Raw genomic sequence first — 25442 nt, 5'->3', positions numbered from 1 at the left:
TAATGTGAAGCAGCAGGAAGTGTCTTCATTAATGTTACATAGCTCTCCGATACGGCTGAAAGCGATCAGGAAACGGTGAAATAAAGCACTGTATCTGAAAGTACAAAACCAAAACGCATGAGAGAAACCTGACTTCAAACCACAGAGATTCGGTTAGACTCTACAAAAGTACTGAGCTGAAGCGCAGACATGAGGGTCTGGTGGCCGTTTGTGACACACTTGTTTGAGGGGGAGAAGGCAGGAGGGGGTTGTCACACCCCCGGTTGGCCGCTGTCGGTGAGACGTCACCGCAGCCCGCTGTTTGGAGGCGGATCCGGCGAAGGTCCATCTCTGTGGCACAGCTCGGCACGTTTAAACCGGTCATGGAAAAGGCAAATCGGCTCGGCATGGCCAAAAGTGCCGATGGAAAAGCCCTTTTAGTGGCTAAGTAGGTTATGCCTTTGAGCAAGACAGAATCCCAACCCGCCCCGAAGTGCTGCTGTTCTGTAGCTGACCTTGACCTTTGACCTATCCGTGGATTGGGGCCAGAGAAAATAGAAGTTCGCCACAGTGTCAGGGATCAAGTGTCACATTCTTTTTTTTATGATTTAAAAAGTCACCTCTTCATTTTAAATTGAGGTTCATATAGACTGTGTATTTCCTATGTTTCAGGAAGGAAATTCTTCAACAAGTGGAAAGTGGTCTTCCCTTGAGTGGAATGGCATAAGAGGCTGTCAGATGTTTGTGTGGCATGGAGCCATGTGGAGCGCCAAGGCTTTTCTTCTTGCCTTTGTGCCATAAAGAATGCTAATGGGCCTCCCTAAGGACGATGGGAAGGCGAGTGTGCAATGTTCTCTCTCCACGTTCAGGGATGTGATTAACATCGGCCGGGTGGTTGGATACCCAGTTTTGATTCATTTCCAAATGTGAGGTGATAGTCTTCTTGCGCTGCTTTCCTCCGCTCCGCTCTTCTGTCCTGAAGCCACCCTGGAGTTGGAGTTGTGGCAGGTAGAGTCCACAGAGGTTTGTGGAGGGGGGATACCTTCGTCTTTGTCCCACCTTAACCCCTTCAGCTGCCCAACCTCGCCTCTTTTTCCTCCAGGTTGTATTGCTGTCTTTCTAGTGATCGAGCGTTAGTTTGTCTGCGTCCGACAGCCAAAGCTGTCTTTCCTCGGCACCACTGTGTTGCTGTCTTGAAAGCGAGAGTGTGGCTTTTATTCTGTGTGCAGCAGGCTTGCTTGAGGGTGCATGAGGTGGTCAGGGAACACTTGATGTAAACCAGACGCCTGTTTTAGTGCTGCTCAGCGCTAGAGGGAGAGACAGAGGAGGAACAAGCGACAGTGAGCAGGAGGAGGTCCGGGGCAGATGTGTTGTCGACAGGGAGGAGGCGGAGGTGGAGGAGGTCCGAGGCAGACGTGGTGTTCGACAGAGGAGAGCAGATGCGAGGGGTCTCCATGGCTGTTTATGTAGAAGTAGGTGTAGGGGGCTTCCTGTCAGTTTTACAGGAGCGCCAACAACAACAACGCACTGAAGTAGGACCGCAGGCGAAGGTCGTCACGAAACTAGAATTTCTAACTTCGATACAATATCCAGGGAAATAGCGATATGTGATACCATTTTCAATACCACGGAGTGGGAGGTGGGTGGGTTTGATTTTTCAACGTTTTTTTATATTGTTTTTGTTCAAATATATTTTCAATGTGAAAATAATATTTGAAAGTTGTCTGAGATCAAATGACACATTTTTGATTGACAGGTGTCGATTTTGCCGTCATGATTTGTTTTTGTTTGTTGTCGAGGGGAGTGAGCTTATACTCCACAAGCATGTGAAACATTCATTGCAATGCAAGACAGCACTGCTGGTATCGATGCTGTTGCAAATGAGTATTGTATCCGTTGAAATGTTTAGTATCGATGTGTATTGAAAGTACTTATTTTGACAACCCTACTTAACTGCCCTCCTCCTCTCCTCATTCCCCCCTCCCCTCCCCTCGTGTTATCAGTCACACTGATCTGTCTCTCCTCAGCATCCCCCGCCCCCCTCCCATCCTTTCTCTTCTGCTGTCAGTGCCTGAGCAGCGTGCTGGCTTTCCATCCCTGTTGTCTGCTGCCCTCTGCACTGCCATGCCAGCGTAGGCATGGCTAGAATGGCTGCTAAATCACTCCCATGCATATTTCCACACTTTCTAGAAAGTTAAATGCTTTTTCATCTCAGCTGTTTATTTAGTGCCCCCCCCCCCCGCTGTTCATTTTTAATGGGAAATAAATGTTTTCCTTCCTTTTTCCTGCCTTTACCCGGCTGTTCTGTGTTCCCGATCTTATCCCTTAATACATGCGTACCGTGCGCCTGATGAATTAGTTTGTTGCTCTCTAAATCATCCGGCTTTACTCGCCAGCTAGCCTGAGGTTTGTTTTCCTCTGGTTAGATGTGAAATGGTTTGAAGGCTAGCTCCGCTTGCTGTGTCCAGGAGGGCTGTGGCATTTCAAAGTGGATTTGGTGTGTGTGTGTGTGTGTGTGTGTGTGTGTGTGTGTGTGTGTGTGTGTGTTTGAGTGTTTGAGGGATTCCCCCCCCCACTTTCTTTTTTAATTGGAAGAACATGGTCAACCTACCTGATGTGCATGGAGGACCTACCTGATGTGTGCCAGGGTTAACCTGATGTGCGCACAGTGAAACGTTGAGTTTAGTCCTAACACACCACTTTTATTACACAACGTTAGATGTGGAACACGTTATCATTAGTCGTGTTTCCATTACCCTCAGAAATGCGCAAAATCTAAATATTGCAATAGAAAGTGGGTAATGGAAACACGTAAATTTCGAAAAACCTCCCAAATATCGCAAAAAATTTTTGCGCTCTCATGAGGTGGTTTTTCAGACGTGTCGATATAGCAGTTTATCGCAAAAGTGTAATGGAAACACATTTTTCGCATTTGCATGTCATGTGACCCATCTTCTCCTTTGGAAAAGGAGCGGAAAATGAAAGGAAATGAGGGAGAAAAGGGTTCGATAAGCCGTGGCAAAACCTTCGCAGCAAGTGGAAAACTTTGAAGCAACGCTACCTAGCAGAAAGACGAGTGTTGTGGAAAAGCGGAGCTGGGGAAAATAGATATGTTTAATGACAGAAATCGGACCATGGTGACAGGCTGCCTGTCTGTGTGCGCGCAGTAGGCTACCTTTTTTCCTCTGCCTGTCGCGCTCACTGCATTTGCCGCAGCCAGCAACATGTTGACACTCATTTTCTTTTGAATTGATAATCAGGCTCGTTTATATGCGTTGTAACTTCATGTGGTTTATTGTTTATTGTTTATTGTTTATTAGGATCCCCATTAGTTACAGCAACGCTGCAGCTATTCTTCCTGGGGTCTGTCAACATTAAAAATAACAGTACAAAACATAACACAACAAAACAAAACAAGAAACGAAAAGAAAATATTCTGCTAATCAAGCAGAGACTTACTAATGAATCAAATCAAATCAAAAACAAATCAAAACAAAACAAAAGACAAAAGCATAAACTAAACAGTAGCACTATGACATTTTAAAATCTGTCTAAGGTCAACGTCAGACACAAAAGTCTGAAAAGAGGTCCACAGTCCCTTTATATGTAGCCAAATGATACATCTTATATAACAACTGATCTCATTAGATACATACACATACATTCACTTACATACACTTGTCATTTATACTGATTAGAGAGATGTTGTTTAGCTAATAGTTTAAAAGTTATTTTGCTGTTAGTTTGTGTGATGTGCCTGGGAAACAGATTCCACTCATACATACCTCTGTACACAGCAGTTCTTTTACCTGAATTTGACTTCACAGTTGGCAATGTAAAATATCCTCCAACAGCATGTCTAGTACTGTATTCATGTTTATCAGTGCTGCAGCATAGCTCTTGGTACAACACATGGGGAGTCTTTGTTATGGACACATTTCTAATAAATAATAACAATGAACAAAGTAATCTGTCACTAACCATTAACCATCCAAGATTCAAATGCATTTTAATAACACTTGTCATCAAATTACAACCAAGAACAATGCGCGCTGCTCTATTTAGTGTTTTTTGTAGCTTTGCAATCATGTCTGCAGTTGCATTTGACCAAACCACTGGGCAGTAGTCAAGATTTGATATAATTAAGCCTTGAATTATTAATCTAGTTGCTTTGGGAGTAAGGCATGCCCTATGTCGTCTTATGACAGAAATAACATTTCCCATTTTATTAACTATTTTATTTATATGTGTTTTCCATGTTAATTTTTCATCAATGACTACTCCCAGCAGCTTGGTCTCCTGCACCTGCTTGACACTGACCTTATTCATTTTAAGATTTTATTGTGGGTTGTTCCCGATGTTGAAATTTGAACCTAATATAATGGAGTTTGTTTTTGACACGTTCAGAACCAATTTATTACAATTTACCCAGTCTTCAACTGCTCTTAACTCCTCCATTAAGACTATGTTTATCTCACTGGCTGTAAATGCAGAGGCATATATGGTGGAATCATCAGCATACATACCTACACTGGCTCTGTTCAAAATTTGTGGCAGATCATTTGTAAAAATAGTGAACAATAGTGGACCCAAGCAACTTTCCTATGGCACCCCACATGTCACAGCTCGCACCTCAGAGAGTATGTTGTGATTTGCATTGACCATTGGTTGGATTTGAGCATGCAGGGGACGGGATTTGGGGCAGATCCCCGTGCGTAATCACTGTCAGCTGCTGCAACGGGGAATTGCGTTCAGGTGTGTGCGCCGTCAGTCCAAACTCAACTTCAATGGAAACGCCTACAAGTCGCAATTGTACATTGTCGAAGTTGTAGAAATATCGCAATTATTTTGCGAAAAACTGTAATGGAAACACAGCTATTGACACATTTTATTACAGAACGTATGTGGAACATGCAGGTGGCAGGGACCAATGAACAGCTTCTGGCTGTATAATGTTCACCTCTGCTCCTCCAAACAACTTTCACATAGCACCCCCCCCCCCCCCCCCCCCCCCCAGACCCTAGAGGGAAATGTGATCTCCTTCATGTTGCTGCGTGATGATGACACACACCTCTCTGCAGCGCTGCAGCGTCTTTCCGTCAGTGAATCTGCCGACTCTGTTTAGAAACAAACTATAGCCGAACTAATATGCGCATTAGATTGAGCACGTCATGTTGCTTATTTACTAATGCAAAACACGTTGGATTTAGCCCCGTGAAAGCCGTCGGCATATAGGTTGCTGAGGTAGGCTACTTTTTAATTTTCCAGGAGCTGCACATATTAATAGGCTAAATCTCGGTTCCGACTGTTGGCATGAGATCAAAACGGTTTGAGCTCCTAAACCGGACCGGACCGGTAAAACCTGAAATCGACCCATGCCTACATGGAGGACCTGAGAAGGGAGAAGCCAGCACTCCAAATGTCTTTTCATATGATTTAATTATCCTCAAACCTGGGCAGCAGACAACAAACGTTTCAGTCAAAGACCTTCCTCAGCGAGTGTGCTCGCAACCTGTGTTTTACATAGAGGACCTACCTGATGTGTGCCAGGGTGCATGGAGGACCTAACTGACGTGCCAGGGTGCATGCAGGATCAATTTTGGTCAGGCTGTTGAAGTTGAACTTGCTACTCCAAATGTTCCGCACCTCTTCTTTTTCTCTACGTTTCTCCAGCACTTGTGCAAAGTGCATGAAAGTCATGAAAAGCATTACCTTCGACAAGCTTTTCAGCCCTGCCATTGTGTGTCTTTAAATCAATGTCATTTCCTATTTCGATAGCCTTGGAATCGTCTAAACTTAGAGCGTCTTCAGCTACCTTCCCACTACAACAGGGGGCCAGGGGTTCACTTAACAATTCAATCAATTTGGATGAGCCTGCATCTGCGCTGGCGTGTGTGCCTTCGCGTCGCACGCCTGGCTGCTGACGTGAAGAGCGGCTTTGATGTGCGCAGTGTTTATGTCGTCTGGGCCGAGGCCGGAGACGGCGCTCTTGGGGAGACGTTTGCCGGGCGGAGACTCGACTGAAAGGAGCTTAGGTGCTGTAAGATGTGAGCAGTGGCTGTTAATGAGATTAGCAGCACATTCAGGCCAGTGCACATTGTGATCCAGAAAGAACCCCCCTGTATTAAAGCTGGATGTGTGGAGACGCAGGAAGCACCTGCTGGAGCCTGTGCTGCCTGACAGCTAGCAGGTCTCTACTTGACTCCACGCTCTCCGTCTCTCTCAGTGAGTGCGCTTCCGTTTGCATCGTCGTCCTCTTCCTCGCAATCATTGTCTAATATGATTTTCAGATGTCACTTAGGCCATGTTCAGACTAGGAGGCCAAATCTGATTTGTGAACTTTAGTGACCTATTAATGATTCTATCCAGATTGGTTTTATGAGTCTGGACGTTCCAAATCTGATTTGTGTCACTTGTCCCAAACCACATATGCAGGTAGTTTCCAATCTGCTTTCGACTGATGTGACTTCAGTGTGGACGCGCTGATCACCCAAATCAGATTTGAGAGTGATTTTTGCAGGGGGCGGGGACTTGAAGAGCAGAGAGCAGACATGCAAACAATGCCAGAAACATTGTATGTTGGCTCATTGGCTCATTGTATCTGACAACACAGATCTGATTTGAACACTTGCCCAAATCAGATTTGTGGCAGTGCGGACACACTCCCAAATCAGATTTGGGAAACCAATCAAGATAATGATGATTAACGACTTTAGCAGCAAATCGGATTTGCCTGTAATGTGAACATGGCCTTAGATAGAACTGTTTTGCATTTCAGGAAATGTGCATTTACAATTTCTATATCCAGGTGTCTGGTGTTGGCTAACATCCTCTTACTTAATTACTTATTCCATGTCAGAGCTCGGTGTTGTCTAACAGTTGCTTGAAAATGCCTCGTCATCACGCTGACCTGCCTGCCACAGAGTAACCATGTCATGATTCACTTGCAGCGGGTATTATTGCAACCTGTGGAAGAGCCATAATACTTAAAGGATAAGACTTGTGGGGGTTTTTATGCATTGCTTACCACCAACAAATGGCAAAATCAGCAATGATCGTCCGTGTAGCCGAGCTCACTGCAGCCATGTTTAGCAGCCATAGAACTCCATCGCATAAAAACAAATATTAGAAACACGTCAAAGAGCCATGCTGTTGATCTGGGCAGCATATTTCATCCTGGCGATGCACCGGACCAGCCGACTTTCTCCTCAAACAACCGAATAAGCAAACTTCTAACGCAAATGTGTCGACACGTTTGCGATCTCGGCAAAGTAGTTACAGTACCAAAAATAGTCCCCAGCATAATGAAGAACTTCTTCCATCTGACCTTTCGTGGTAACAGTTGGCAATTTTTAAAATGGGAACTCTGTCTTTGTGAGCTGTTTATCTAGGTTTTTAGCTTAACACGGTATGTGGTAAGTCATAAAGTAATGGGAGTAGAGCAAATGCATTGCTGATTCTGTTATTTTCATAGGATTTGTTGACGATGAGCGATGCATTAAAAAAGACGAGCCTTATCCTTTAAATGTTAGTTATCAGTCTATACAGTCGCTCACAGCCATATCTCCCTGTTATTAGATTGATTAGAAGGCTTGTCTGACTGGGAATACAACTTGTTAGAATGCCATGGGGCAAATTGCCATCATGTGCTAGCTGATATCACTGAGTGTGTGTATATATTCAGGTGTAAACAGAGAGGGTTGCTATGTGTCATTTAGAATCTGTGTTTATGTTAATGGAGCTTTCTCCTCAGGGGGTTAGAATACTTCCACCTGCTGGTTCATCTCCATTCAACACTCATTGCTTTCATACTTTAAGGACTACTTTGCCCATTTCCAACCCAGCTTTGTATCATTACAATGTCAGTAGTGTATGCGAATGAACAATGTTTAACTTCCTGTCTGTTGCCTGCCTCGTTCATTTTAGGGATGGGCATTTCTAGCAAAAACACTTCATTGGGCCAAAATCGACTTTTCGTCGAATTTCTTTCTGCGAGTCACAAATGTTATATGGTCTCCCCTGATTCTAAGAATAATTTAATCGCTTGGGTTGATTAAGTAAAAAGAGTATCTAAGCATTTCCACGCCAGGTCTATGGAAAAATGAATGGCGGATGAAATCCCATGGAGAGGGAGAGGGCGTGACTTTGGCACTCTATTGACGTTCACAGACCCAGACTATGTTAGCCACATTAGCATAGCTTCCTGAACGAAGGCGAGATGTCCCAGGGAACAGTAAACAGAATATCAGCTTTTCTTCATGCAGTAACGAGCCTTGAAACCTTTTCCTTGTGGCTGAGTGTTGATGTAATGTAGACACCATTTCTACTACGTTTCTACCGTTTCTATCAAGGAGCTGCTGGGTGCTGCTGCCGCTAATGCTCCTTGCGTGAGTGAGTGTGTAGTTGCGCAGTGCAGTGCGCAGCTAGCGGCTAGGGGAACGTCACATGGACAAACTTGCTGCTCTCAAAGAGACAGGCACCGGTAAAAACAATGGAAAACGTACTTTTTAAGACAAGATTGTCAATAAACAATTTTCGACTTTCAATAATAAAAGTCGATCTTGATAATAAAAACGATTATTCGAAAAATTATAAATTTGTTGCCCATCTCTAGTTCATTTTCTGGCAGAAACTCTGGCAGAAAATGATAGAAAGATGGTTGAAAATCAACAAAATCTTCTGAATTCACTCCTTTGGAGAATTATAGTATGATGATGTTCTCTAACAAGGATAGCTTGATTAAAAAGATTGATCAGGAAATGTCCATTGTGCATAGCTGCGTATAGATATGCATACGGATGTACAGTAGCTCTGATTTGAGACTTTCATGGAGGGCTCTGGGATTGGATCAGAATGTTTTTACATCATGCTACTTGACAGTAATTTTAAAAGATGGCATTTTCCTACCAAGATACAAAGACAAAAGCTTCGGCACCACATATGAATTACGGTACTCTTTTAGTTTGATAACAGTGATCAATGTTGCACACAGTCAAACATAGTCCTAAATAACAGATGATTGATGATTAGGCCCGTTCAAGAACATTCTTATTAGTGATTTCACAAACATAAACAAGTGTTGGCCTACTTTAGGCTACCAACAGCCTCGCTAAGGTAACCAGCTACTTTAGGCTACCAACAGCCTCGCTAAGGTAACCAGCTACTTTAGGCTACCAACAGCCTCGCTAAGGTAACCAGCTACTTTAGGCTACCAACAGCCTTGCTAAGGTAACCAGCTACTTTAGGCTACCAACAGCCTTGCTAAGGTAAACAGCTACTTTAGGCTACCAACAGCCTTGCTAAGGTAAACAGCTACTTTAGGCTACCAACAGCCTCGCTAAGGTAACCAGCTACTTTAGGCTACCAACAGCCTTGCTAAGGTAAACAGCTACTTTAGGCTACCAACAGCCTCGCTATGGTAAACAGCTACTTTAGGCTACCAACAGCCTCGCTATGGTAAACAGCTACTTTAGGCTACCAACAGCCTCGCTAAGGTAACCAGCTACTTTAGGCTACCAAACAGCCTCGCTAAGGTAACCAGCTACTTTAGGCTACCAACAGCCTCGCTAAGGTAAACAGCTACTTTAGGCTACCAACAGCCTCGCTAAGGTAACCAGCTACTTTAGGCTACCAACAGCCTCGCTAAGGTAAACAGCTACTTTAGGCTACCAACAGCCTCGCTAAGGTAAACAGCTACTTTAGGCTACCAACAGCCTCGCTAAGGTAAACAGCTACTTTAGGCTACCAACAGCCTCGCTAAGGTAACCAGCTTATCATCCATTCCTTGCTTACTTACTGTAATTGTAACCAGAGTTTTGAGCAAGAAAGATATCCTTTGTTTGTGGGCCTTGAACATTTCCTAGCGGTTCATAAACGCAGCGCACAGACTAGTAACCCACTCTCCATCCCTGACCTGTCTTTCTCCTCCTGTTCCAGCTGAGGATGACGGCCTGTGGGAGAACGGCCTCTCATACGAGTGTCGCACGCTGCTGTTCAAAGCCATCCACAACCTGCTGGAGCGCTGCCTGATGAACCGCAGCTTCGTCCGCATCGGCAAGTGGTTTGTCAAACCCTACGAGAAGGACGAGAAGCCCATCAACAAGAGGTGAGTCTCCCACTCCATAGTCTCAATGCCAGAGCCAGGAGAGATCTTAGGCTGGATTCACACAGGATACAGCACTCTGCACTGCCCCCCCCCCCCCACCCCACACACACCCACACACAGACACACATGCTCCATTCATGGTCAATGGGGGTAGTGCTAGTGGCTGCGGTTGTACGTCAAGGAAGTACAGGGTTATCCTACTTTGGGGGGGATGCAACCCGACGTCACGCTGCAGTTGGCCAATCTAGATGCCGATGCCAATGCCACACACACACACACACACACACACACACACACACACACACACACACACACACACACACACACACACACACACACACACTCTGCTCTGCTCTATTTCACTCTCATCTCTTCTCTTCTTATTTCTTCTCTCTCTCTCTCTCTCTCAAAAGTCGTGGATGTATGTGCTCTTCACAGTAAAAATCCTCTGGTGATTTTGTCAATGAAAGTTTGCCATTTTATATGAATCAGCACTCAGCAGGAAATGTTGTCACCGATCAGTAACGACTTTAGCGATCAGGCGTGCCACCCGACCTGACTCTGTTGACTTTTGAAAATGAACCACTCCCTTTTGTTCCCCCACCCAGACCCGCCCTCAAAACAGCAGCTTGGGCTATAAGGTAACACAGACTCATTGATGTAGTAGGCAGAGTGCAGCGATTCAATGTCATATTTGAGTCTGGGGAGAGACGACCCACTCCCTGTCTTCTCTTTTCCGTCCCTGTTCTGTGCGGCCTGAAGCTGTACAGTGGAAATGTATGCGTTTGCGGGAGTGTAAGGTGCTTTGGACAGAGGCCTATATAGCCAATAGCATACATCTATACTATATTATAGCTGTGATATCAGGGTTTAAAAAGTGTCTGAATGGGGTGCAGGTCTGTTGGCCCCTTGCTGCAAGTGTGTTTGCATACAGCTGAGCTGTCCTGTGAGAGCTGCCTCTCTGCTATCTGCTGAGCTGGATTTGTTGCTGTGGGCGTCTGGCTTTATTGATAAGAGATGGAGACACTGGCAGAGAGGAGGAGAGCAGCACATACCCACGTCTTCCTCCCTCACACTGTCTCCTCACACTTCACACCTGCTGTTTACCCACGTCTTCCTCCCTCACACTGTCTCCTCACACTTCACACCTGCTGTTTACCCACGTCTTCCTCCCTCACACTGTCTCCTTCCACACTTCATACCTGCTGTTTACCCACGTCTTCCTCCCTCACACTGTCTCCTCACACTTCACACCTGCTGTTTACCCACGTCTTCCTCCCTCACACTGTCTCCTTCCACACTTCACACCTGCTGTTTACCCACGTCTTCCTCCCTCACACTGTCTCCTTCCACACTTAACACCTGCTGTTTACCCACGTCGTCCTCCCTCACACTGTCTCCTCACACTTCACACCTGCTGTTTACCCACGTCTTCCTCCCTCACACTGTCTCCTCACACTTCACACCTGCTGTTTACCCATGTCTTCCTCCCTCACACTGTCTCCTTCCACACTTCACACCTGCTGTTTACCCACGTCTTCCTCCCTCACACTGTCTCCTCACACTTCACACCTGCTGTTTACCCACGTCTTCCTCCCTCACACTGTCTCCTTCCACACTTCACACCTGCTGTTTACCCACGTCTTCCTCCCTCACACTGTCTCCTCACACTTCACACCTGCTGTTTACCCACGTCTTCCTCCCTCACACTGTCTCCTTCCACACTTCACACCTGCTGTTTACCCACGTCTTCCTCCCTCACACTGTCTCCTCACACTTCACACCTGCTGTTTACCCACGTCTTCCTCCCTCACACTGTCTCCTTCCACACTTCACACCTGCTGTTTACCCACGTCTTCCTCCCTCACACTGTCTCCTCACACTTCACACCTGCTGTTTACCCACGTCTTCCTCCCTCACACTGTCTCTTCACACTTCACACCTGCTGTTTACCCACGTCTTCCTCCCTCACACTGTCTCCTTCCACACTTCACACCTGCTGTTTACCCACGTCTTCCTCCCTCACACTGTCTCCTTCCACACTTCACACCTGCTGTTTACCCACGTCTTCCTCCCTCACACTGTCTCCTCACACTTCACACCTGCTGTTTACCCACGTCTTCCTCCCTCACACTGTCTCTTCACACTTCACACCTGCTGTTTACCCACGTCTTCCTCCCTCACACTGTCTCCTTCCACACTTCACACCTGCTGTTTACCCACGTCTTCCTCCCTCACACTGTCTCCTTCCACACTTCACACCTGCTGTTTACCCACGTCTTCCTCCCTCACACTGTCTCCTTCCACACTTCACACCTGCTGTTTACCCACGTCTTCCTCCCTCACACTGTCTCCTTCCACACTTCATACCTGCTGTTTACCCACGTCTTCCTCCCTCACACTGTCTCCTTCCACACTTCACACCTGCTGTTTACCCACGTCTTCCTCCCTCACACTGTCTCCTTCCACACCTCACACCTGCTGTTTACCCACGTCTTCCTCCCTCACACCGTCTCCTTCCACACCTCACACCTGCTGTTTACCCACGTCTTCCTCCCTCACACTGTCTCCTCACACTTCACACCTGCTGTTTACCCACATCTTCCTCCCTCACACTGTCTCCTTCCACACTTCACACCTGCTGTTTACCCACGTCTTCCTCCCTCACACTGTCTCCTTCCACACTTCACACCTGCTGTTTACCCACGTCTTCCTCCCTCACACTGTCTCCTTCCACACTTCACACCTGCTGTTTACCCACGTCTTCCTCCCTCACACTGTCTCCTTCCACACTTCACACCTGCTGTTTACCCACGTCTTCCTCCCTCACACTGTCTCCTTCCACACTTCACACCTGCTGTTTACCCACGTCTTCCTCCCTCACACTGTCTCCTTCCACACTTCACACCTGCTGTTTACCCACGTCTTCCTCCCTCACACTGTCTCCTTCCACACTTCACACCTGCTGTTTACCCACGTCTTCCTCCCTCACACTGTCTCCTTCCACACTTCACACCTGCTGTTTACCCACGTCTTCCTCCCTCACACTGTCTCCTTCCACACTTCACACCTGCTGTTTACCCACGTCTTCCTCCCTCACACTGTCTCCTTCCACACTTCACACCTGCTGTTTACCCACGTCTTCCTCCCTCACACTGTCTCCTTCCACACCTCACACCTGCTGTTTACCCACGTCTTCCTCCCTCACACTGTCTCCTTCCACACTTCACACCTGCTGTTTACCCACGTCTTCCTCCCTCACACTGTCTCCTTCCACACTTCACACCTGCTGTTTACCCACGTCTTCCTCCCTCACACTGTCTCCTTCCACACTTCACACCTGCTGTTTACCCACGTCTTCCTCCCTCACACTGTCTCCTTCCACACTTCACACCTGCTGTTTACCCACGTCTTCCTCCCTCACACTGTCTCCTTCCACACTTCACACCTGCTGTTTACCCACGTCTTCCTCCCTCACACTGTCTCCTTCCACACTTCACACCTGCTGTTTACCCACGTCTTCCTCCCTCACACTGTCTCCTTCCACACTTCACACCTGCTGTTTACCCACGTCTTCCTCCCTCACACTGTCTCCTCACACTTCACACCTGCTGTTTACCCACGTCTTCCTCCCTCACACTGTCATATAGTGTGAGGGAGGAAGTTCATATGTTTGGATACAGTATTAAATACACTGGGGGGGGGGGCGTATTCTCCTCGCATGAACATCATATGAAAACATTGCAACTCAACCTGTGTGTGTTGGAGCAGCCTATGTTTACTTCTCGTTCTCTCTCGTGTCTGCGAGATGTTCTGCTGTTTCTTCACATCAATAGGCTGCATATCATTGTGGATGGACGCCACACGATAGAAATGCGTTGCACAAAAGAGGCGTCTCTTGGAACCTGGCGTACAAAACCGATCCAGCATGCGCCGGTCTTTTTAATGCAGAATGTTTTGCGATCCTCTCCTTGCTCCCGTCTTTTTACTTTCACTTTCACGCTCCCTCTCAATATGCACGCTATAGGTCTCTCTCTCTTTCGCCCCGCCGAATCATATCAGCGCCGGGCAGCAAATGCTTTGCGGACCCTCCCTGGCCCGGGAGTTGGGAACCACTCTGTACTAGAGTTCCTGCAGCCCTGTGCCTATTCAGGGGCCCCCGTCCCTTTAGGATTTGTTTTGAATAAGTATTATTTGGTGAACTGAGACGTTTGCAGATGAAATGTATGCATTGCATGTATGTGTAACGATTGCAGGGCAGAATTGGATGAGGAGTTGGGGAGGTTGCTGCTGGCAGAGCACCCCCTAGTGGTGAAAATAAAAGTTGATGTAAAGTTCTAGAAACAAACAAGGAGGCTGTGTTCATGCTGTCTGGACAGCTTGTACAGTGGATACTATCAGCTCTACTCTGTGTGTGTGTGTGTGTGTGTGTGTGTGCACGTGTGCGGGAAAACATCCCGGGAAAACATTGTTGTTGTTGCCAGATTCCCCAGGAAATCAGGTGACCATGGGGCCATGCAAGCGACATAATCTGGTGTGTGTGTTTGTGCGTGCATGCACACACACACACACACACACACACACACACACACACACACGCACGCACGCACGCACGTGTGTTTGTTTCCAGGCCAGGGTAGACATGGCCGGAGCTCCGCTATCTGCTGTTATATCATCAGGCTGTGCAGCGGGCAGATCAGACGCTTTGCCAGGTCTGGTGCAGAACCTTTCAGGATCGGACACAGACACACTGCCTGCTAGCTTTCAGGACAAGTATGGCAGAATAATAGACAAATATAGACACAATCATGCAGAAGAGGAAGCTACTCCTCTCTCCTTTTTCTTTCTTTTTTTGTATTCTACTGCCTTTCCTCAGTAGGTTGATCACAGAGGGCCCCAGTCAAGGAAAACAAAACATTGGTCTTTCCTCAGCTCTGGAATTCACAGGCTGTCTGTCTGTCTGTCTGTCTGTCTGTCTGTGTCTGTCTGTCTGGCTGTCTGTCTGTCTGTCTCTACGTCGCCTTCCAGTGTCACAGAGCAGACATGGCAGGTTATAAATAGTGGTGTGAGTTGTCGTGGAGGATGTTGTTGTCTTTGCTTGGCTCCGCTGTGCCCCCTGCCACGCTGGGATTCCCACAACAAAGCAGCACTACAAAGCTGTGAGGGAAATTCACAAGACCCAGAGCCGTATATATAGCAGAGTCACGACATCTCCCTTCACTCCAATGGACCCGTTTTTTACTTTCAAGTGTTCCCAGAAGTAAGGTCCTGGATTAAAGGAGAATTTCGGTTTTTTACCCCACAGTCCTCATTTCCAGGTTAAAATATGATGTTTTACTCACCGAAATAGTTTGGCTTCATTCGGATGCCCACGGAAGATTTTGAGGTCCGAGTAGTCTCCTCAAACAGGCTATAACGAGAGCCTGCGGCCAGCGTGGGGCATGATGGACGGGAGTGCACGCGCTCTCTAAATGACACTTTTTCTGTCAGATCATGGTTCATTATGGTTGTAAATATAATTATTTAGCTAATAGCTAGAAGCTAAGCTAACAACAACACAGCAGTCAGCGTTGATCTGCCCCGGATGGGGTTACAGTGCGTATCTTCCCCCTTCTGTGGTTTCTCTGAAGAAGGTTTCACAGAGGGGGAAGATGGGCACTGTAACCCCATCCGGGGCAGATCAACGATCAACGATCGAAAGATCCAGCACTGTCGAGTTGCAGCAAAATGGACAGTTTGTGTTGTACTTTGAACGTTTCCCCCCCCCCCCCCAGAATCAAATTGTACATTATCAGCTTTATTTTAGCATTCAAAAGTAGCGCGAGACCCCTTCCTGGCTGTTCATTGGCTAATGAGTCACGCATTTTGATCCTCCGCTGACGCCACTCTCTCTCAAAATTGCTCTGACAAGACCCATTTTGTGTGTGTGTGTGTGCGCGTGCGTGCGTGTGTGTGTGTGTGTTGATGTCACTAGCGCATGCATGGTTGGGGTGTTTGCAATTATTAAATTGATTCACGCCATGTTATTTTTTTCCATGAGACAACCCCCTCCCCTCCCCCCCAAGAGACATTTTGTTTGAGTAGCGGTAGCGATGCAGAGTACACGACACCCAAGTGGGCAACCAGGAGCCTCTCTCCTCCCCGTGTGTCCTCTCACCATGGAGATGCTCAGCGTTGTCCTACAGAGGCCGGCCCAGAGAGCAGAGCGTCCAGCAGCCCTGCAGGCACTGCCATCCCCTTTAATATATTAATATTAGGCACTGCCATCCCCTTTCATTCCAGCGCTTGCACCTGACATCATCCTCAGTCACTTCCAGATGCCATAGGGGGGGAGGGATTTAAAAGGTCCGGGAATTTCCCACTTTTATTGTCCAATAAAAACGTATGCATAACTGTGCCATTGTTTCCTGGCTGGTATCAGTTAGGGCTGATTCTAGGATACTTGTCCTGCTAACGGCCTAGAAAGCAGTCCTTCAGTCTAGCCTGCAAAATACCCCCCCCCCCCCCCCCGCTCCTCATGTCATCCACCGCCCTGTCGCCCTCTGCTCTCCAACCACATCTGCTAACTCCTGGATCATTAGCTAACAGTGTTTGCTGACACCTCCACCTGTCTGTTTCCTAAACGCACCCTGTTCAGCTTCCATCAGAGAACCTGGGCAAACCTGTTCTTCAGCAGCAGGTTGGGCACCGCACCAGTCAGAATAGCCTCTTCATCCATACCAGAGGTTCACAAACGTTTTTCAGCCAAGGACCCCTTACAAGATAGAAAATATACCGGCGACCCTCTCATTCTCATTTGTGATTTTGGGCTAAGCTTAATTGTTTCCACGGTAACGTGCTTGACTTTTAAAGTGATGGGTTTGTTAGATTAGAATGTAATCCATGAACCATTTTAGATTTAAAGTATACAATATTTTCGTTGAACTATGAAGCTTTTGCAAAAAAAAAGTTTTTATTTGTATTTTACTGAAAACTTTCCACGGACCCCCTTGCAAAGTGCCACGGACCCCCATTTGAGAACCAATTATCTATACGACTACTGACTGGAGCAAAGTAGAAAACCACACCGTTGTCTTCATATAGAACTTTGTATCTCTCTGCTGCTTCAGGGGTCGGCAAAGTTTTTTCAAGAGGGCCACACTGACTTACATCAAGTAAGCGAAGGGCCACACATTGGAGATCATACCTGCCAACACTCCTGATTTTCACGGGAGTCTCCCTATTTTTAACCCTTTCCCCTGTTGTGATTGGTCATTTCCTGTTAATCTCCCGATATAATAGTCATACAAATCCAATGGCTGTAGCAGATGAGATTTATTAACATAATTCTGCCTTTTATTGAGTTTTTGGGGCGTTTTGACGTTTTGCTTTTCTTTGAGGACGTTGGGGGCCGGATTGAGATGGTCCAGGGGCCGGGGCCACATTTTGCCCATGTGTGCTCTATAAAGTGAATTGTGTGCTGACATGCGTGTGCACAAACACAGGTGGGGTGTATGAGATGGTAGTAATGCCAATTGAGGTTGTATCCTTGCCTGTTTGGAGAATTTCCTTTTTGTGCCCTGGTAGTGTGCCAAACAGCACAATTGATTGTGCACTAGGGCTGTGAATCTTCACTGGCCTCATGATTCGATTACGATTCAGAGGGCTACGATTCGATTCGATTACGATTATCGATGCATCTCAATGCATCTTAACACGTTCACTGCCATTGACGAGATATCTCGGCTTACAAAATCCAACGGTTGACTGCCAATGACGAGATATCTCGGCTTAAAAAAAAAAAAAAAAAATTTGACGGTGGGACGTGGATCCAACCCTTTTACGTCTCCTATACAAATATTGGAGGTATTGAATGTGTATAATATATTTTACCGACCCACTGAGTGGCGACATGTCTCTCCAGAGTAGAAAGAGGCGAGCCAAAACTGCAGGGAAAAGCGCGAGGAAGCCGTTCTCATACTGTAAAATGGATGGCGAAAACGCTTTCGCTTTCGCACTGACGCACAGCGGTGGCAACGGTGGGGGGTTCCAAGAATAGACTGGGTGCACACTTTGAAACACGCAGCATAAATAAGCGCAGAATGGCAAGAGCTTCATCAGAGCTCTCAACCGAAACGCCAAGAAACGAGCGAGCCCCATCCAGCGAGCCCCATCCAGACTGCCAGGCAGCAGCCAGGCAGCAGCAACTCGTTTGTGACAGACCCGCTGCAGAGCCAAGGAGGGCGGAGGAGAACGCCCACGGAGGGAGGAGTTTGAAGCAGAGGGGGGTTTCCTGCTGTTATGGAGGAAATTACTGTTCAAAACTATTGTTTAGATGTCTGACGTCTTACTGATGCCAAAAATGAATGGTTAAAGTGACTGTTCTATCGAATTTCACAAAAAGCCGTTTATCTCAGAATAAATTTTCAGACGCTGAAACCATGCTGTATTCAACTGCTAATGCTTACATAACTACTAACTCTACAAACTAACTCTTTTAGACAGAGAAAGCACACATTCTATTAGTTCTTTTGAGATATTGTGTGTTCACAAAATCCTAACAGAAACGAATCCTCGGCTCTTGAAAGATGAGCCAGAATCCTCAAAAAAAAACCTTGGCAGAAGCTAACTACAGTATTGAAAAACGGCTGGCAGTGAATGTGTTAAATCGATGCATCACTTTTTTCCGCAATACATGATTTATTTTTTCTCACTTTCTTTTTTCTCACTGTGTAGCTACTTTTAAAATAAAAGTGCATTTGGAATTGCATTGTATTATGATCCATAATTAAAATAAACAACTGCATGTACTTCCATTATATTTTATTTGATTATTATTATTTATTTTCTTTTTTTTTTTATATATATAATCGATTTTTGACATTTGTGAATCGATGCAGAATCGTGCACGTCCGCATCACGATGCATCTTATAATCGATTATTTTTGACACCCCTATTGTGCACTGGGTTACCTTACTCAAAGTGGAATGTGGACAGTTTGAGTGTGTATGTCATTCTTATGGTCCAGGTGGTGTCTAAGTGTTTTGTTTTCTATTCTTTAAGCGGCGCTCGCACCCAGCAGCTGGAAACATTTCCCCCACAGATAGAATAGGGTTCCCACGGTTCCTTGAAATCCTTGAAAGGTTGTAAATTTGAAAATTAAAATCAAGGAATTAAAAGTTTTTGAAAATAGACATGGGTGGGTCATTGAAAGTGCTTGAATTTAAGGTTTTTCCTGCCTAGAGAATTACAAGGGGGCCACCTCTGTTTAATTTTGTTCCGCCTTCAGCTTTCGGCAAGTGAGAACAAAATATTTTTGTAACGAGTGTTGCAGTCGGTGGGTTTCTGCCATTTGCAATTGGAACTAACACAGCACAGTTGAGTTGAGAAGTGTTCACACATTCAAGAATCTCTCTTTAATTGTCTGTGAGCTTCTGCTAGTTTTCATTATAAAAAAAAATCTGTGTTGTAACAGTAATTCACCTTGGTCCATGTCTCAAACTATGCTGTGTTAGGGCCTTGAATTTGGGGAATTGGGCCTTTGAAAGTTGAAATGTTGAAGGTGGTGTGGGAACCCTGGATAGAAACATGTAAACACATTGAAAAGTGATCATCGTTATTGCTCAGTCAGCCCACGCAAAAACAAACCAGAATTCCAATTGCAAATACAGTACATTTGTCTATCACTATCATATTTAATGAGTCAGTCCTCCACTGTACCGGCTACTGGAGCTGATGGTGGAATGAGCCCAGGAGTGACCTTGGGTGTCGGAACCACAATCAAATCTTACACACACAAAAAGAAAGGAACAAGAAAAATAACTGGGTATTAATTAGAAAACATTTTCATGTCATTTGTTGATAGGCTGATGTACATTTCTGCGTCGCAGTCTGGGTGAACAAAATCTCTCTACTGTTCTGTTTTCTAACAGTAGATTTGTTTTCTAACAACAGATTTGTTTTCTAACAGCAGATTTGAAATGTTGACGGCATCACAGGTTTAGGTCATGCATTCCAATGGAAGTCTTGCTGAACAATAACAGATAAGCGCCCCCAGTGGCCATTGGATGACAGAGCTTAGATTTTTCCAAACTCAGCGTTTTTAATGTAGCTGCAAGATAACCGCAAGAGACAAAAAAGAAGTAACCCAAGAGTACTGGCTTATGGTATAGCAAAGTGTACTGGCTTATGGGATAGCAAAGAGTACTGGCTTATGGGATAGCAAAGTGTACTGGCTTATGGGATAGCAAAGAGTACTGGCTTATGGTATAGCAAAGAGTACTGGCTTATGGGATAACACATTGTAGACAAAAGGAGATCTCATGAATATACAGTAATTCATATATAAGATGTATTTTCATAATGAAAAGTTTGCAGTTGCTATATTGGCTGGCTGCGGAGTCCGGACTGTCCTGTCTGTGTTCTACTAGCGATAAGGACGATACGACTTCCAGTAGGATTTTCAAAGTAAAACGATTCGGCCCAAGCCTAAAGCACTCAAGCAATTGAAAACATTTTATTTTTGTATTTCCCCTGTCTTTCTATGTGAGAGATTTAGCTTGACCGCGCCGCACGCTGTGGTACAAGAGTAGGGTGAGAGAGAGAGAAAGACGCTACAAAATCCAAGGTGCACGCACCAGTGCGTGTTATGAAAATATTTATGGGCACTTTTAAGGTGGGAAAATGTGTGTAAATACACGCACTCTGGAGCCCTGTGTAGAGGTTTATGCGGCGCGTCTCCGAAGCCTCCAGTTGGTAGAAGCTGTCGACAGTGTTTATAACCTAAACCCCAAACCTCAGCCTGTTTTGAAATGCTTACATCATCTCTCTCTCACTCGCTCTCTCCTCTCTCTCTCTCTACCCCCCCCCCCTTTCATTCTGACTCTCTCGCACTCTCTCTCCTGACACTCTCTCATATGTCCCCCTCCTCCCTGCTGCCATTTTCAGTCTGTGTTGTGTTGTGTCTGGCTCGTGTTCGCCTCTGGTAATTGTCTCAATCGTATGCAGCGTTTACACTGTGGCGGTAAACAGTAGACACCAAACTGAATGTGCATTGTCTTCTAGAGCTGCTGATATCACATCATCATGCCGACCGCAGAGTCAAGCTGATCCCCGCTTCACCACACGCAAATGAGCGGAGACGCAGGTCATTAATTAGAATTGCAACTGCGCTAATACAATGTGCATACCGTAAAACTTCAAATAAACGCCCGGGGGTTTATTTACCAAAAATGGTGTCTATTTGGGACCGACGTTTAATTGTTTTTGCGCAGAATTCTTGCTCAGCAAAGATTGGAAAGTATCCAATTGCTTATTTAAACCAGTATGGTAGTACTTAGTACACACAAGAAGGTAGGTACAGGCAGTTTTGAACTGATATAAATTGTATGTTAGCAGCATGCCCATTAACTTTTTATATCGTGTTACTTCCTGCATTTTTGACACAACATGGGCTGCTTTGGCTGCATGTGAAATTGGTGTTTACGCGCTGAATCTTTCAGGCGACTAGTTGCAGGTTGCAAATTGCATGAAACATAACTTTCGTGCAACTTGACATTTACACAAAGCAATTCATAAATAATCAAGTCTCATAGTTTGTTTCACTAAAACAAGCCAGCTAGATTGGTAATGTTTCATCTGTCATGTTTTTCCTTTTCTCTCTCTCGCGAGAGTAGATTACTGTATCAAGTGGTGAGGGTCATTGTAACTTGCGTTTTTTAGCTCGATATTATCAATTTGGACAGTTGTATCAGGTTTTCTTCTGCCACTGGCTACTTTCTTTCATTATGGCTGTCCCGGAGAACAGGAAGAGAGCCATCAGTGCATTAATTATCAGCGTTTTGATTGGCTGGGCATGAAACTAGTTTCACAAAGTTGAGAGTTTTGCAACTGTTGCAGCTGAGTTTCAGACAAAGTTTCAAGTGCGTTGCAGAGGGCTTTAGACCATGCAAATCATTTGCAACTTGGTCAACCAACTAAAGCCAGCACAACTCCATTGCAGGAGCGAGTGCAGGAGAGCCTGCCTTATTCACAGGTGCCAGTGTGGGAGAGATGGAGCCCTGGTGAAGGTACGGTTGCACATAGCTGGAGACGCCGCACATACACCTCTCAACTGTCTCGTTTTCGCTGCTGCAAGGCAGTGTCACGGAGGTATTGGCTCATGATAGAGACACTGCGGAGCGCGTCATCATTCAGAAACCACGCCCAAAACGGGGGGAAACAAACCCCCCCCCCCCCAATCCTGGCATTCTCCTATGTCATGTGTTGCACACAAAGAACATATACCGTAAATTCCGGACTATAAGGCGCACCGGTAAGCCGCAGCAGCAAAATTGACTGTTTTTTACATATATAAGCCGCACCGGACTATAAGCCGCGGGTGTTTTGATGTTTAATTACCATATGTAAGGGTTCGTGCACAGAGAGGAATGTCGGGAAAGAGATGGCTGTTTGGGGAAGCTCCCATTTATTAACATTTCAACAAAACAAGCATATCCCGCTGGGGATCTTTTCTTTTGGCATTGTGAGACGCTTAAAAATCACCATCGGCGGGAGCTTTACTCCAGATGCTGTGCAGCCAAGAACACAAGTGAAATTCGTTCTCTCGTGACCTGTGGTTCTCAACGTGATGGACGATTCACCTTTCTTGTTAACAGTCCTAGTGAGAGGCAGGTCGAACGTCAAAGGCACTTCATCCATATTTATGATCTGCTCCGGTCCGATGGAATATTCCTTGATCTTTCTTTGTGTGAATTCGCCGAAGTTTGTAATTTTCTCCTGGTAGTCGGGAGGGAGTTGCTGACACACAGTCGTCCGCGCCCTGACGGACAGTCCCTTTCGTCTCATAAATCTGAAACACCAGGATGGTCCACCTCTAAAATGTTCAATTTTCATTTCGGTGGCGACTGTTTTGGCCTTCAGTCGGATCTGAACGGTGGACACACCTCGGCCGTCTGCTCTCTGTGTCAACACCCTGATGCCAAGGTTACGTGCTGCTGCTCGATTTCCTTCTTTCCTTCTTCTTCTCGCCGCCATCGTCGTAACACAGCCAGTTCTCCATCTTTTGAAGCATGATGTTAGATTATATATAAAATAATCGAAAAAACAAGCAGCAAAGCAATGCACATAAAATGTGCTGATGAAGCTGTGTAACCTGTAAAATCCATCGATTTTGGAGGTCACCGAGTGGCCGTTTGCTTACCGTAATTACCATATGTAAGGGGTCACGCACAGAGGGGATTGTCGGGAAAGAGATGGCTGTTTGAGGAAGCTCCCATTTACCGTATTACCGTAACATTTCAACAAAACAACATAACACAACACCACCTTTGTTTATTTTTACAGTGCACACAGTGTCCGCGGTGTGGTGAAAAGAGGGCAAGAGAGGAAATTAAAACAGAAGTGGATTTATAGTTAGAAAGAGTGCTAAAAAAGAGAGATTTTATTTGTATTTTTTTTTTTTTTTCTGAAAAAATCCATAGATAAGCCACACCGTTATATAAGCCGCAGGGCCAAAAAACGGGGAAAAAGCCGCGGCTTATAGTCCGGAATTTACGGTATACAGAAGACGCTGGTGTTTGGAAGTGAATGGAGAGCTTTCCCCTCTGATGGGCGTGGCCTATTTCATGCAGTGTCTCTATAAGTGTCAGCAAATGAGAAGAGCGTGCAACCTTTTAGTGTATTTAGCGAAGTCTGCATGTTGTCTGCCAAAGAAGCTTCAGTTATAATGAAATGATAAGTGACTGTGTCACGACTCCCTCTGTTCCTGAGAGTGTTTCAGCAGAGCTATCCCATGCCTCACACATGTGTGCATTCAGCAGCTGACCACGGCCACCACCTCTTGATAAATCACATCCACTGCCAATTTTCATAAATCCTTCCCGAAGTTCCCGTTATTTTACGCTGCATTTACACCAAATGAAACAAAACAATACATGCATAGGATAGGATATGTATTTATTTCTTACCTTTCTTACCGTAATAAATGTGTAATGGCCTATCAACTGTTTCTGTTATTTGCACATTTAGTTTCAAGAAAGATTTGTTCTTTGTGCTTGCAAGTGTGTTACTGTCAAACAGTGTTCAGTAGCCTCTCCTATGTTGTCTGTGTTTCAATAATGAATAGGTGCTTGCCTGCTTGCAAGTGACGTGCCAGCCAAATTCCCACCATTATTCCTGCTGCAAACTCAGCTCAAAAGCGTCATTTATGGTCGGACATCAAAGCCCTCGCTACTACAGGATGCATTTGAAAAGTTTATTCAGGAAGGAACCAGTTATTTTATAACACATTAGCTTATTTTTTTTGATGGTGGTTACCGCAACAGTTTGAATGGCTTCGCTAATTTGTGCGGTAAGGAAACAAAAGTCAACACCGCTGTTGCTCTGTCTTCAATGGGAGAACGATGCTAAGCTCGACCAGTACTGACAACATAGAGTAAAGTGCTACATACCTGCAGACAGACTCTGGTGACAGACTCTTTGCAGACTGTTTGTCTACTGTTGCAGTTAAGACAAATAAGTGTTGCAAAATATAACCTGAAATGTGAAATATTGAAAATGAGCTGTCACACGGTGCTATTTAATGGTTTAACAGATTGCTGTTTATTGTGCCAGTGTGCATCGAGTGGTCAAATCTTGTTCATCAAAATCATTTGCGCGAAGAAGGCAGTCTGCGCTGTGGTTGACTGACAACCCATGATGCTGACTGTGTTTTTGGGGGGGAAAGAACACAGCAATATGTCTGGATGCAGTGTACGACATTTAAAACATATTTTGGGGGCACTTTTTTCCCCCACAGTCTAAAAACTGGGGGCATTTACAAAATTTGGGGGGCACTTTAAAAAATAGTAATTAGTGCATAAAGTGTGTGTGAACAACAGCGCTGAGTGTGTCATCATCCTCTGGCAACCAGCTTGCAGGTGCTGAGTGTGTGTTAGAGATGGAAATTAAATGAATTAAATGAATTGAATGAAAATAAAATTATCAAAATATTCAGGGCAATTTTTGCCCTATGATCAAGGTTTTTAGTGGCATTCTGAGATTTCTTGCGGGCATTTTTGCCCTTGCCCCTGGCTAAATTCCTACACTGTCTAGATGTATCTGACAGTGATTTTCTTTGTCTGGAGTAGAGGCGGCTCCACGCTGTACAGCCTGGTTGTTTCTGTGAATCTGGTGCTGCTAGGTAGACTAGCTATAGGAAACAGCCAGAGAGAGCGAGAGGCAGAGAACACAGGAGATAGACAGAGGGAGGCGGGAGAGAGAGGCTCCTCCTGGTTGTCATGGCAGCAGGGAAATGCACCCTGGGATTGTGTGTTTCCAAGGTGAATGGATGCTTGCGCTCTATTGGCCAGCTTAAGGCAGATCTTTAAAAAAAAGAGA

General features: G+C 45.5%; 1 protein-coding gene across 2 annotated transcripts in view; it reads left to right on the top strand.

The window, feature by feature from the left end:
- Positions 1–25442, top strand: part of med13a (mediator complex subunit 13a) — a 260218-nt gene that overhangs the window by 64928 nt on the left and 169848 nt on the right. For both annotated transcript variants that reach the window (XM_083638644.1, XM_083638643.1), the window contains exon 3: positions 9916–10084. In XM_083638644.1, coding sequence (XP_083494770.1) covers positions 9916–10084 — 169 coding nt within the window. The remainder of the gene's footprint in view (positions 1–9915; positions 10085–25442) is intronic.

The sequence above is a fragment of the Poromitra crassiceps genome (genome assembly GCF_964638095.1).
Source record: "Poromitra crassiceps genome assembly, chromosome: 1".
Taxonomy (NCBI): domain Eukaryota; kingdom Metazoa; phylum Chordata; class Actinopteri; order Beryciformes; family Melamphaidae; genus Poromitra; species Poromitra crassiceps.
The sequence above is the reverse complement of the archived record's forward strand: the minus strand, read 5'-3'. Positions and strand labels throughout refer to the sequence as shown.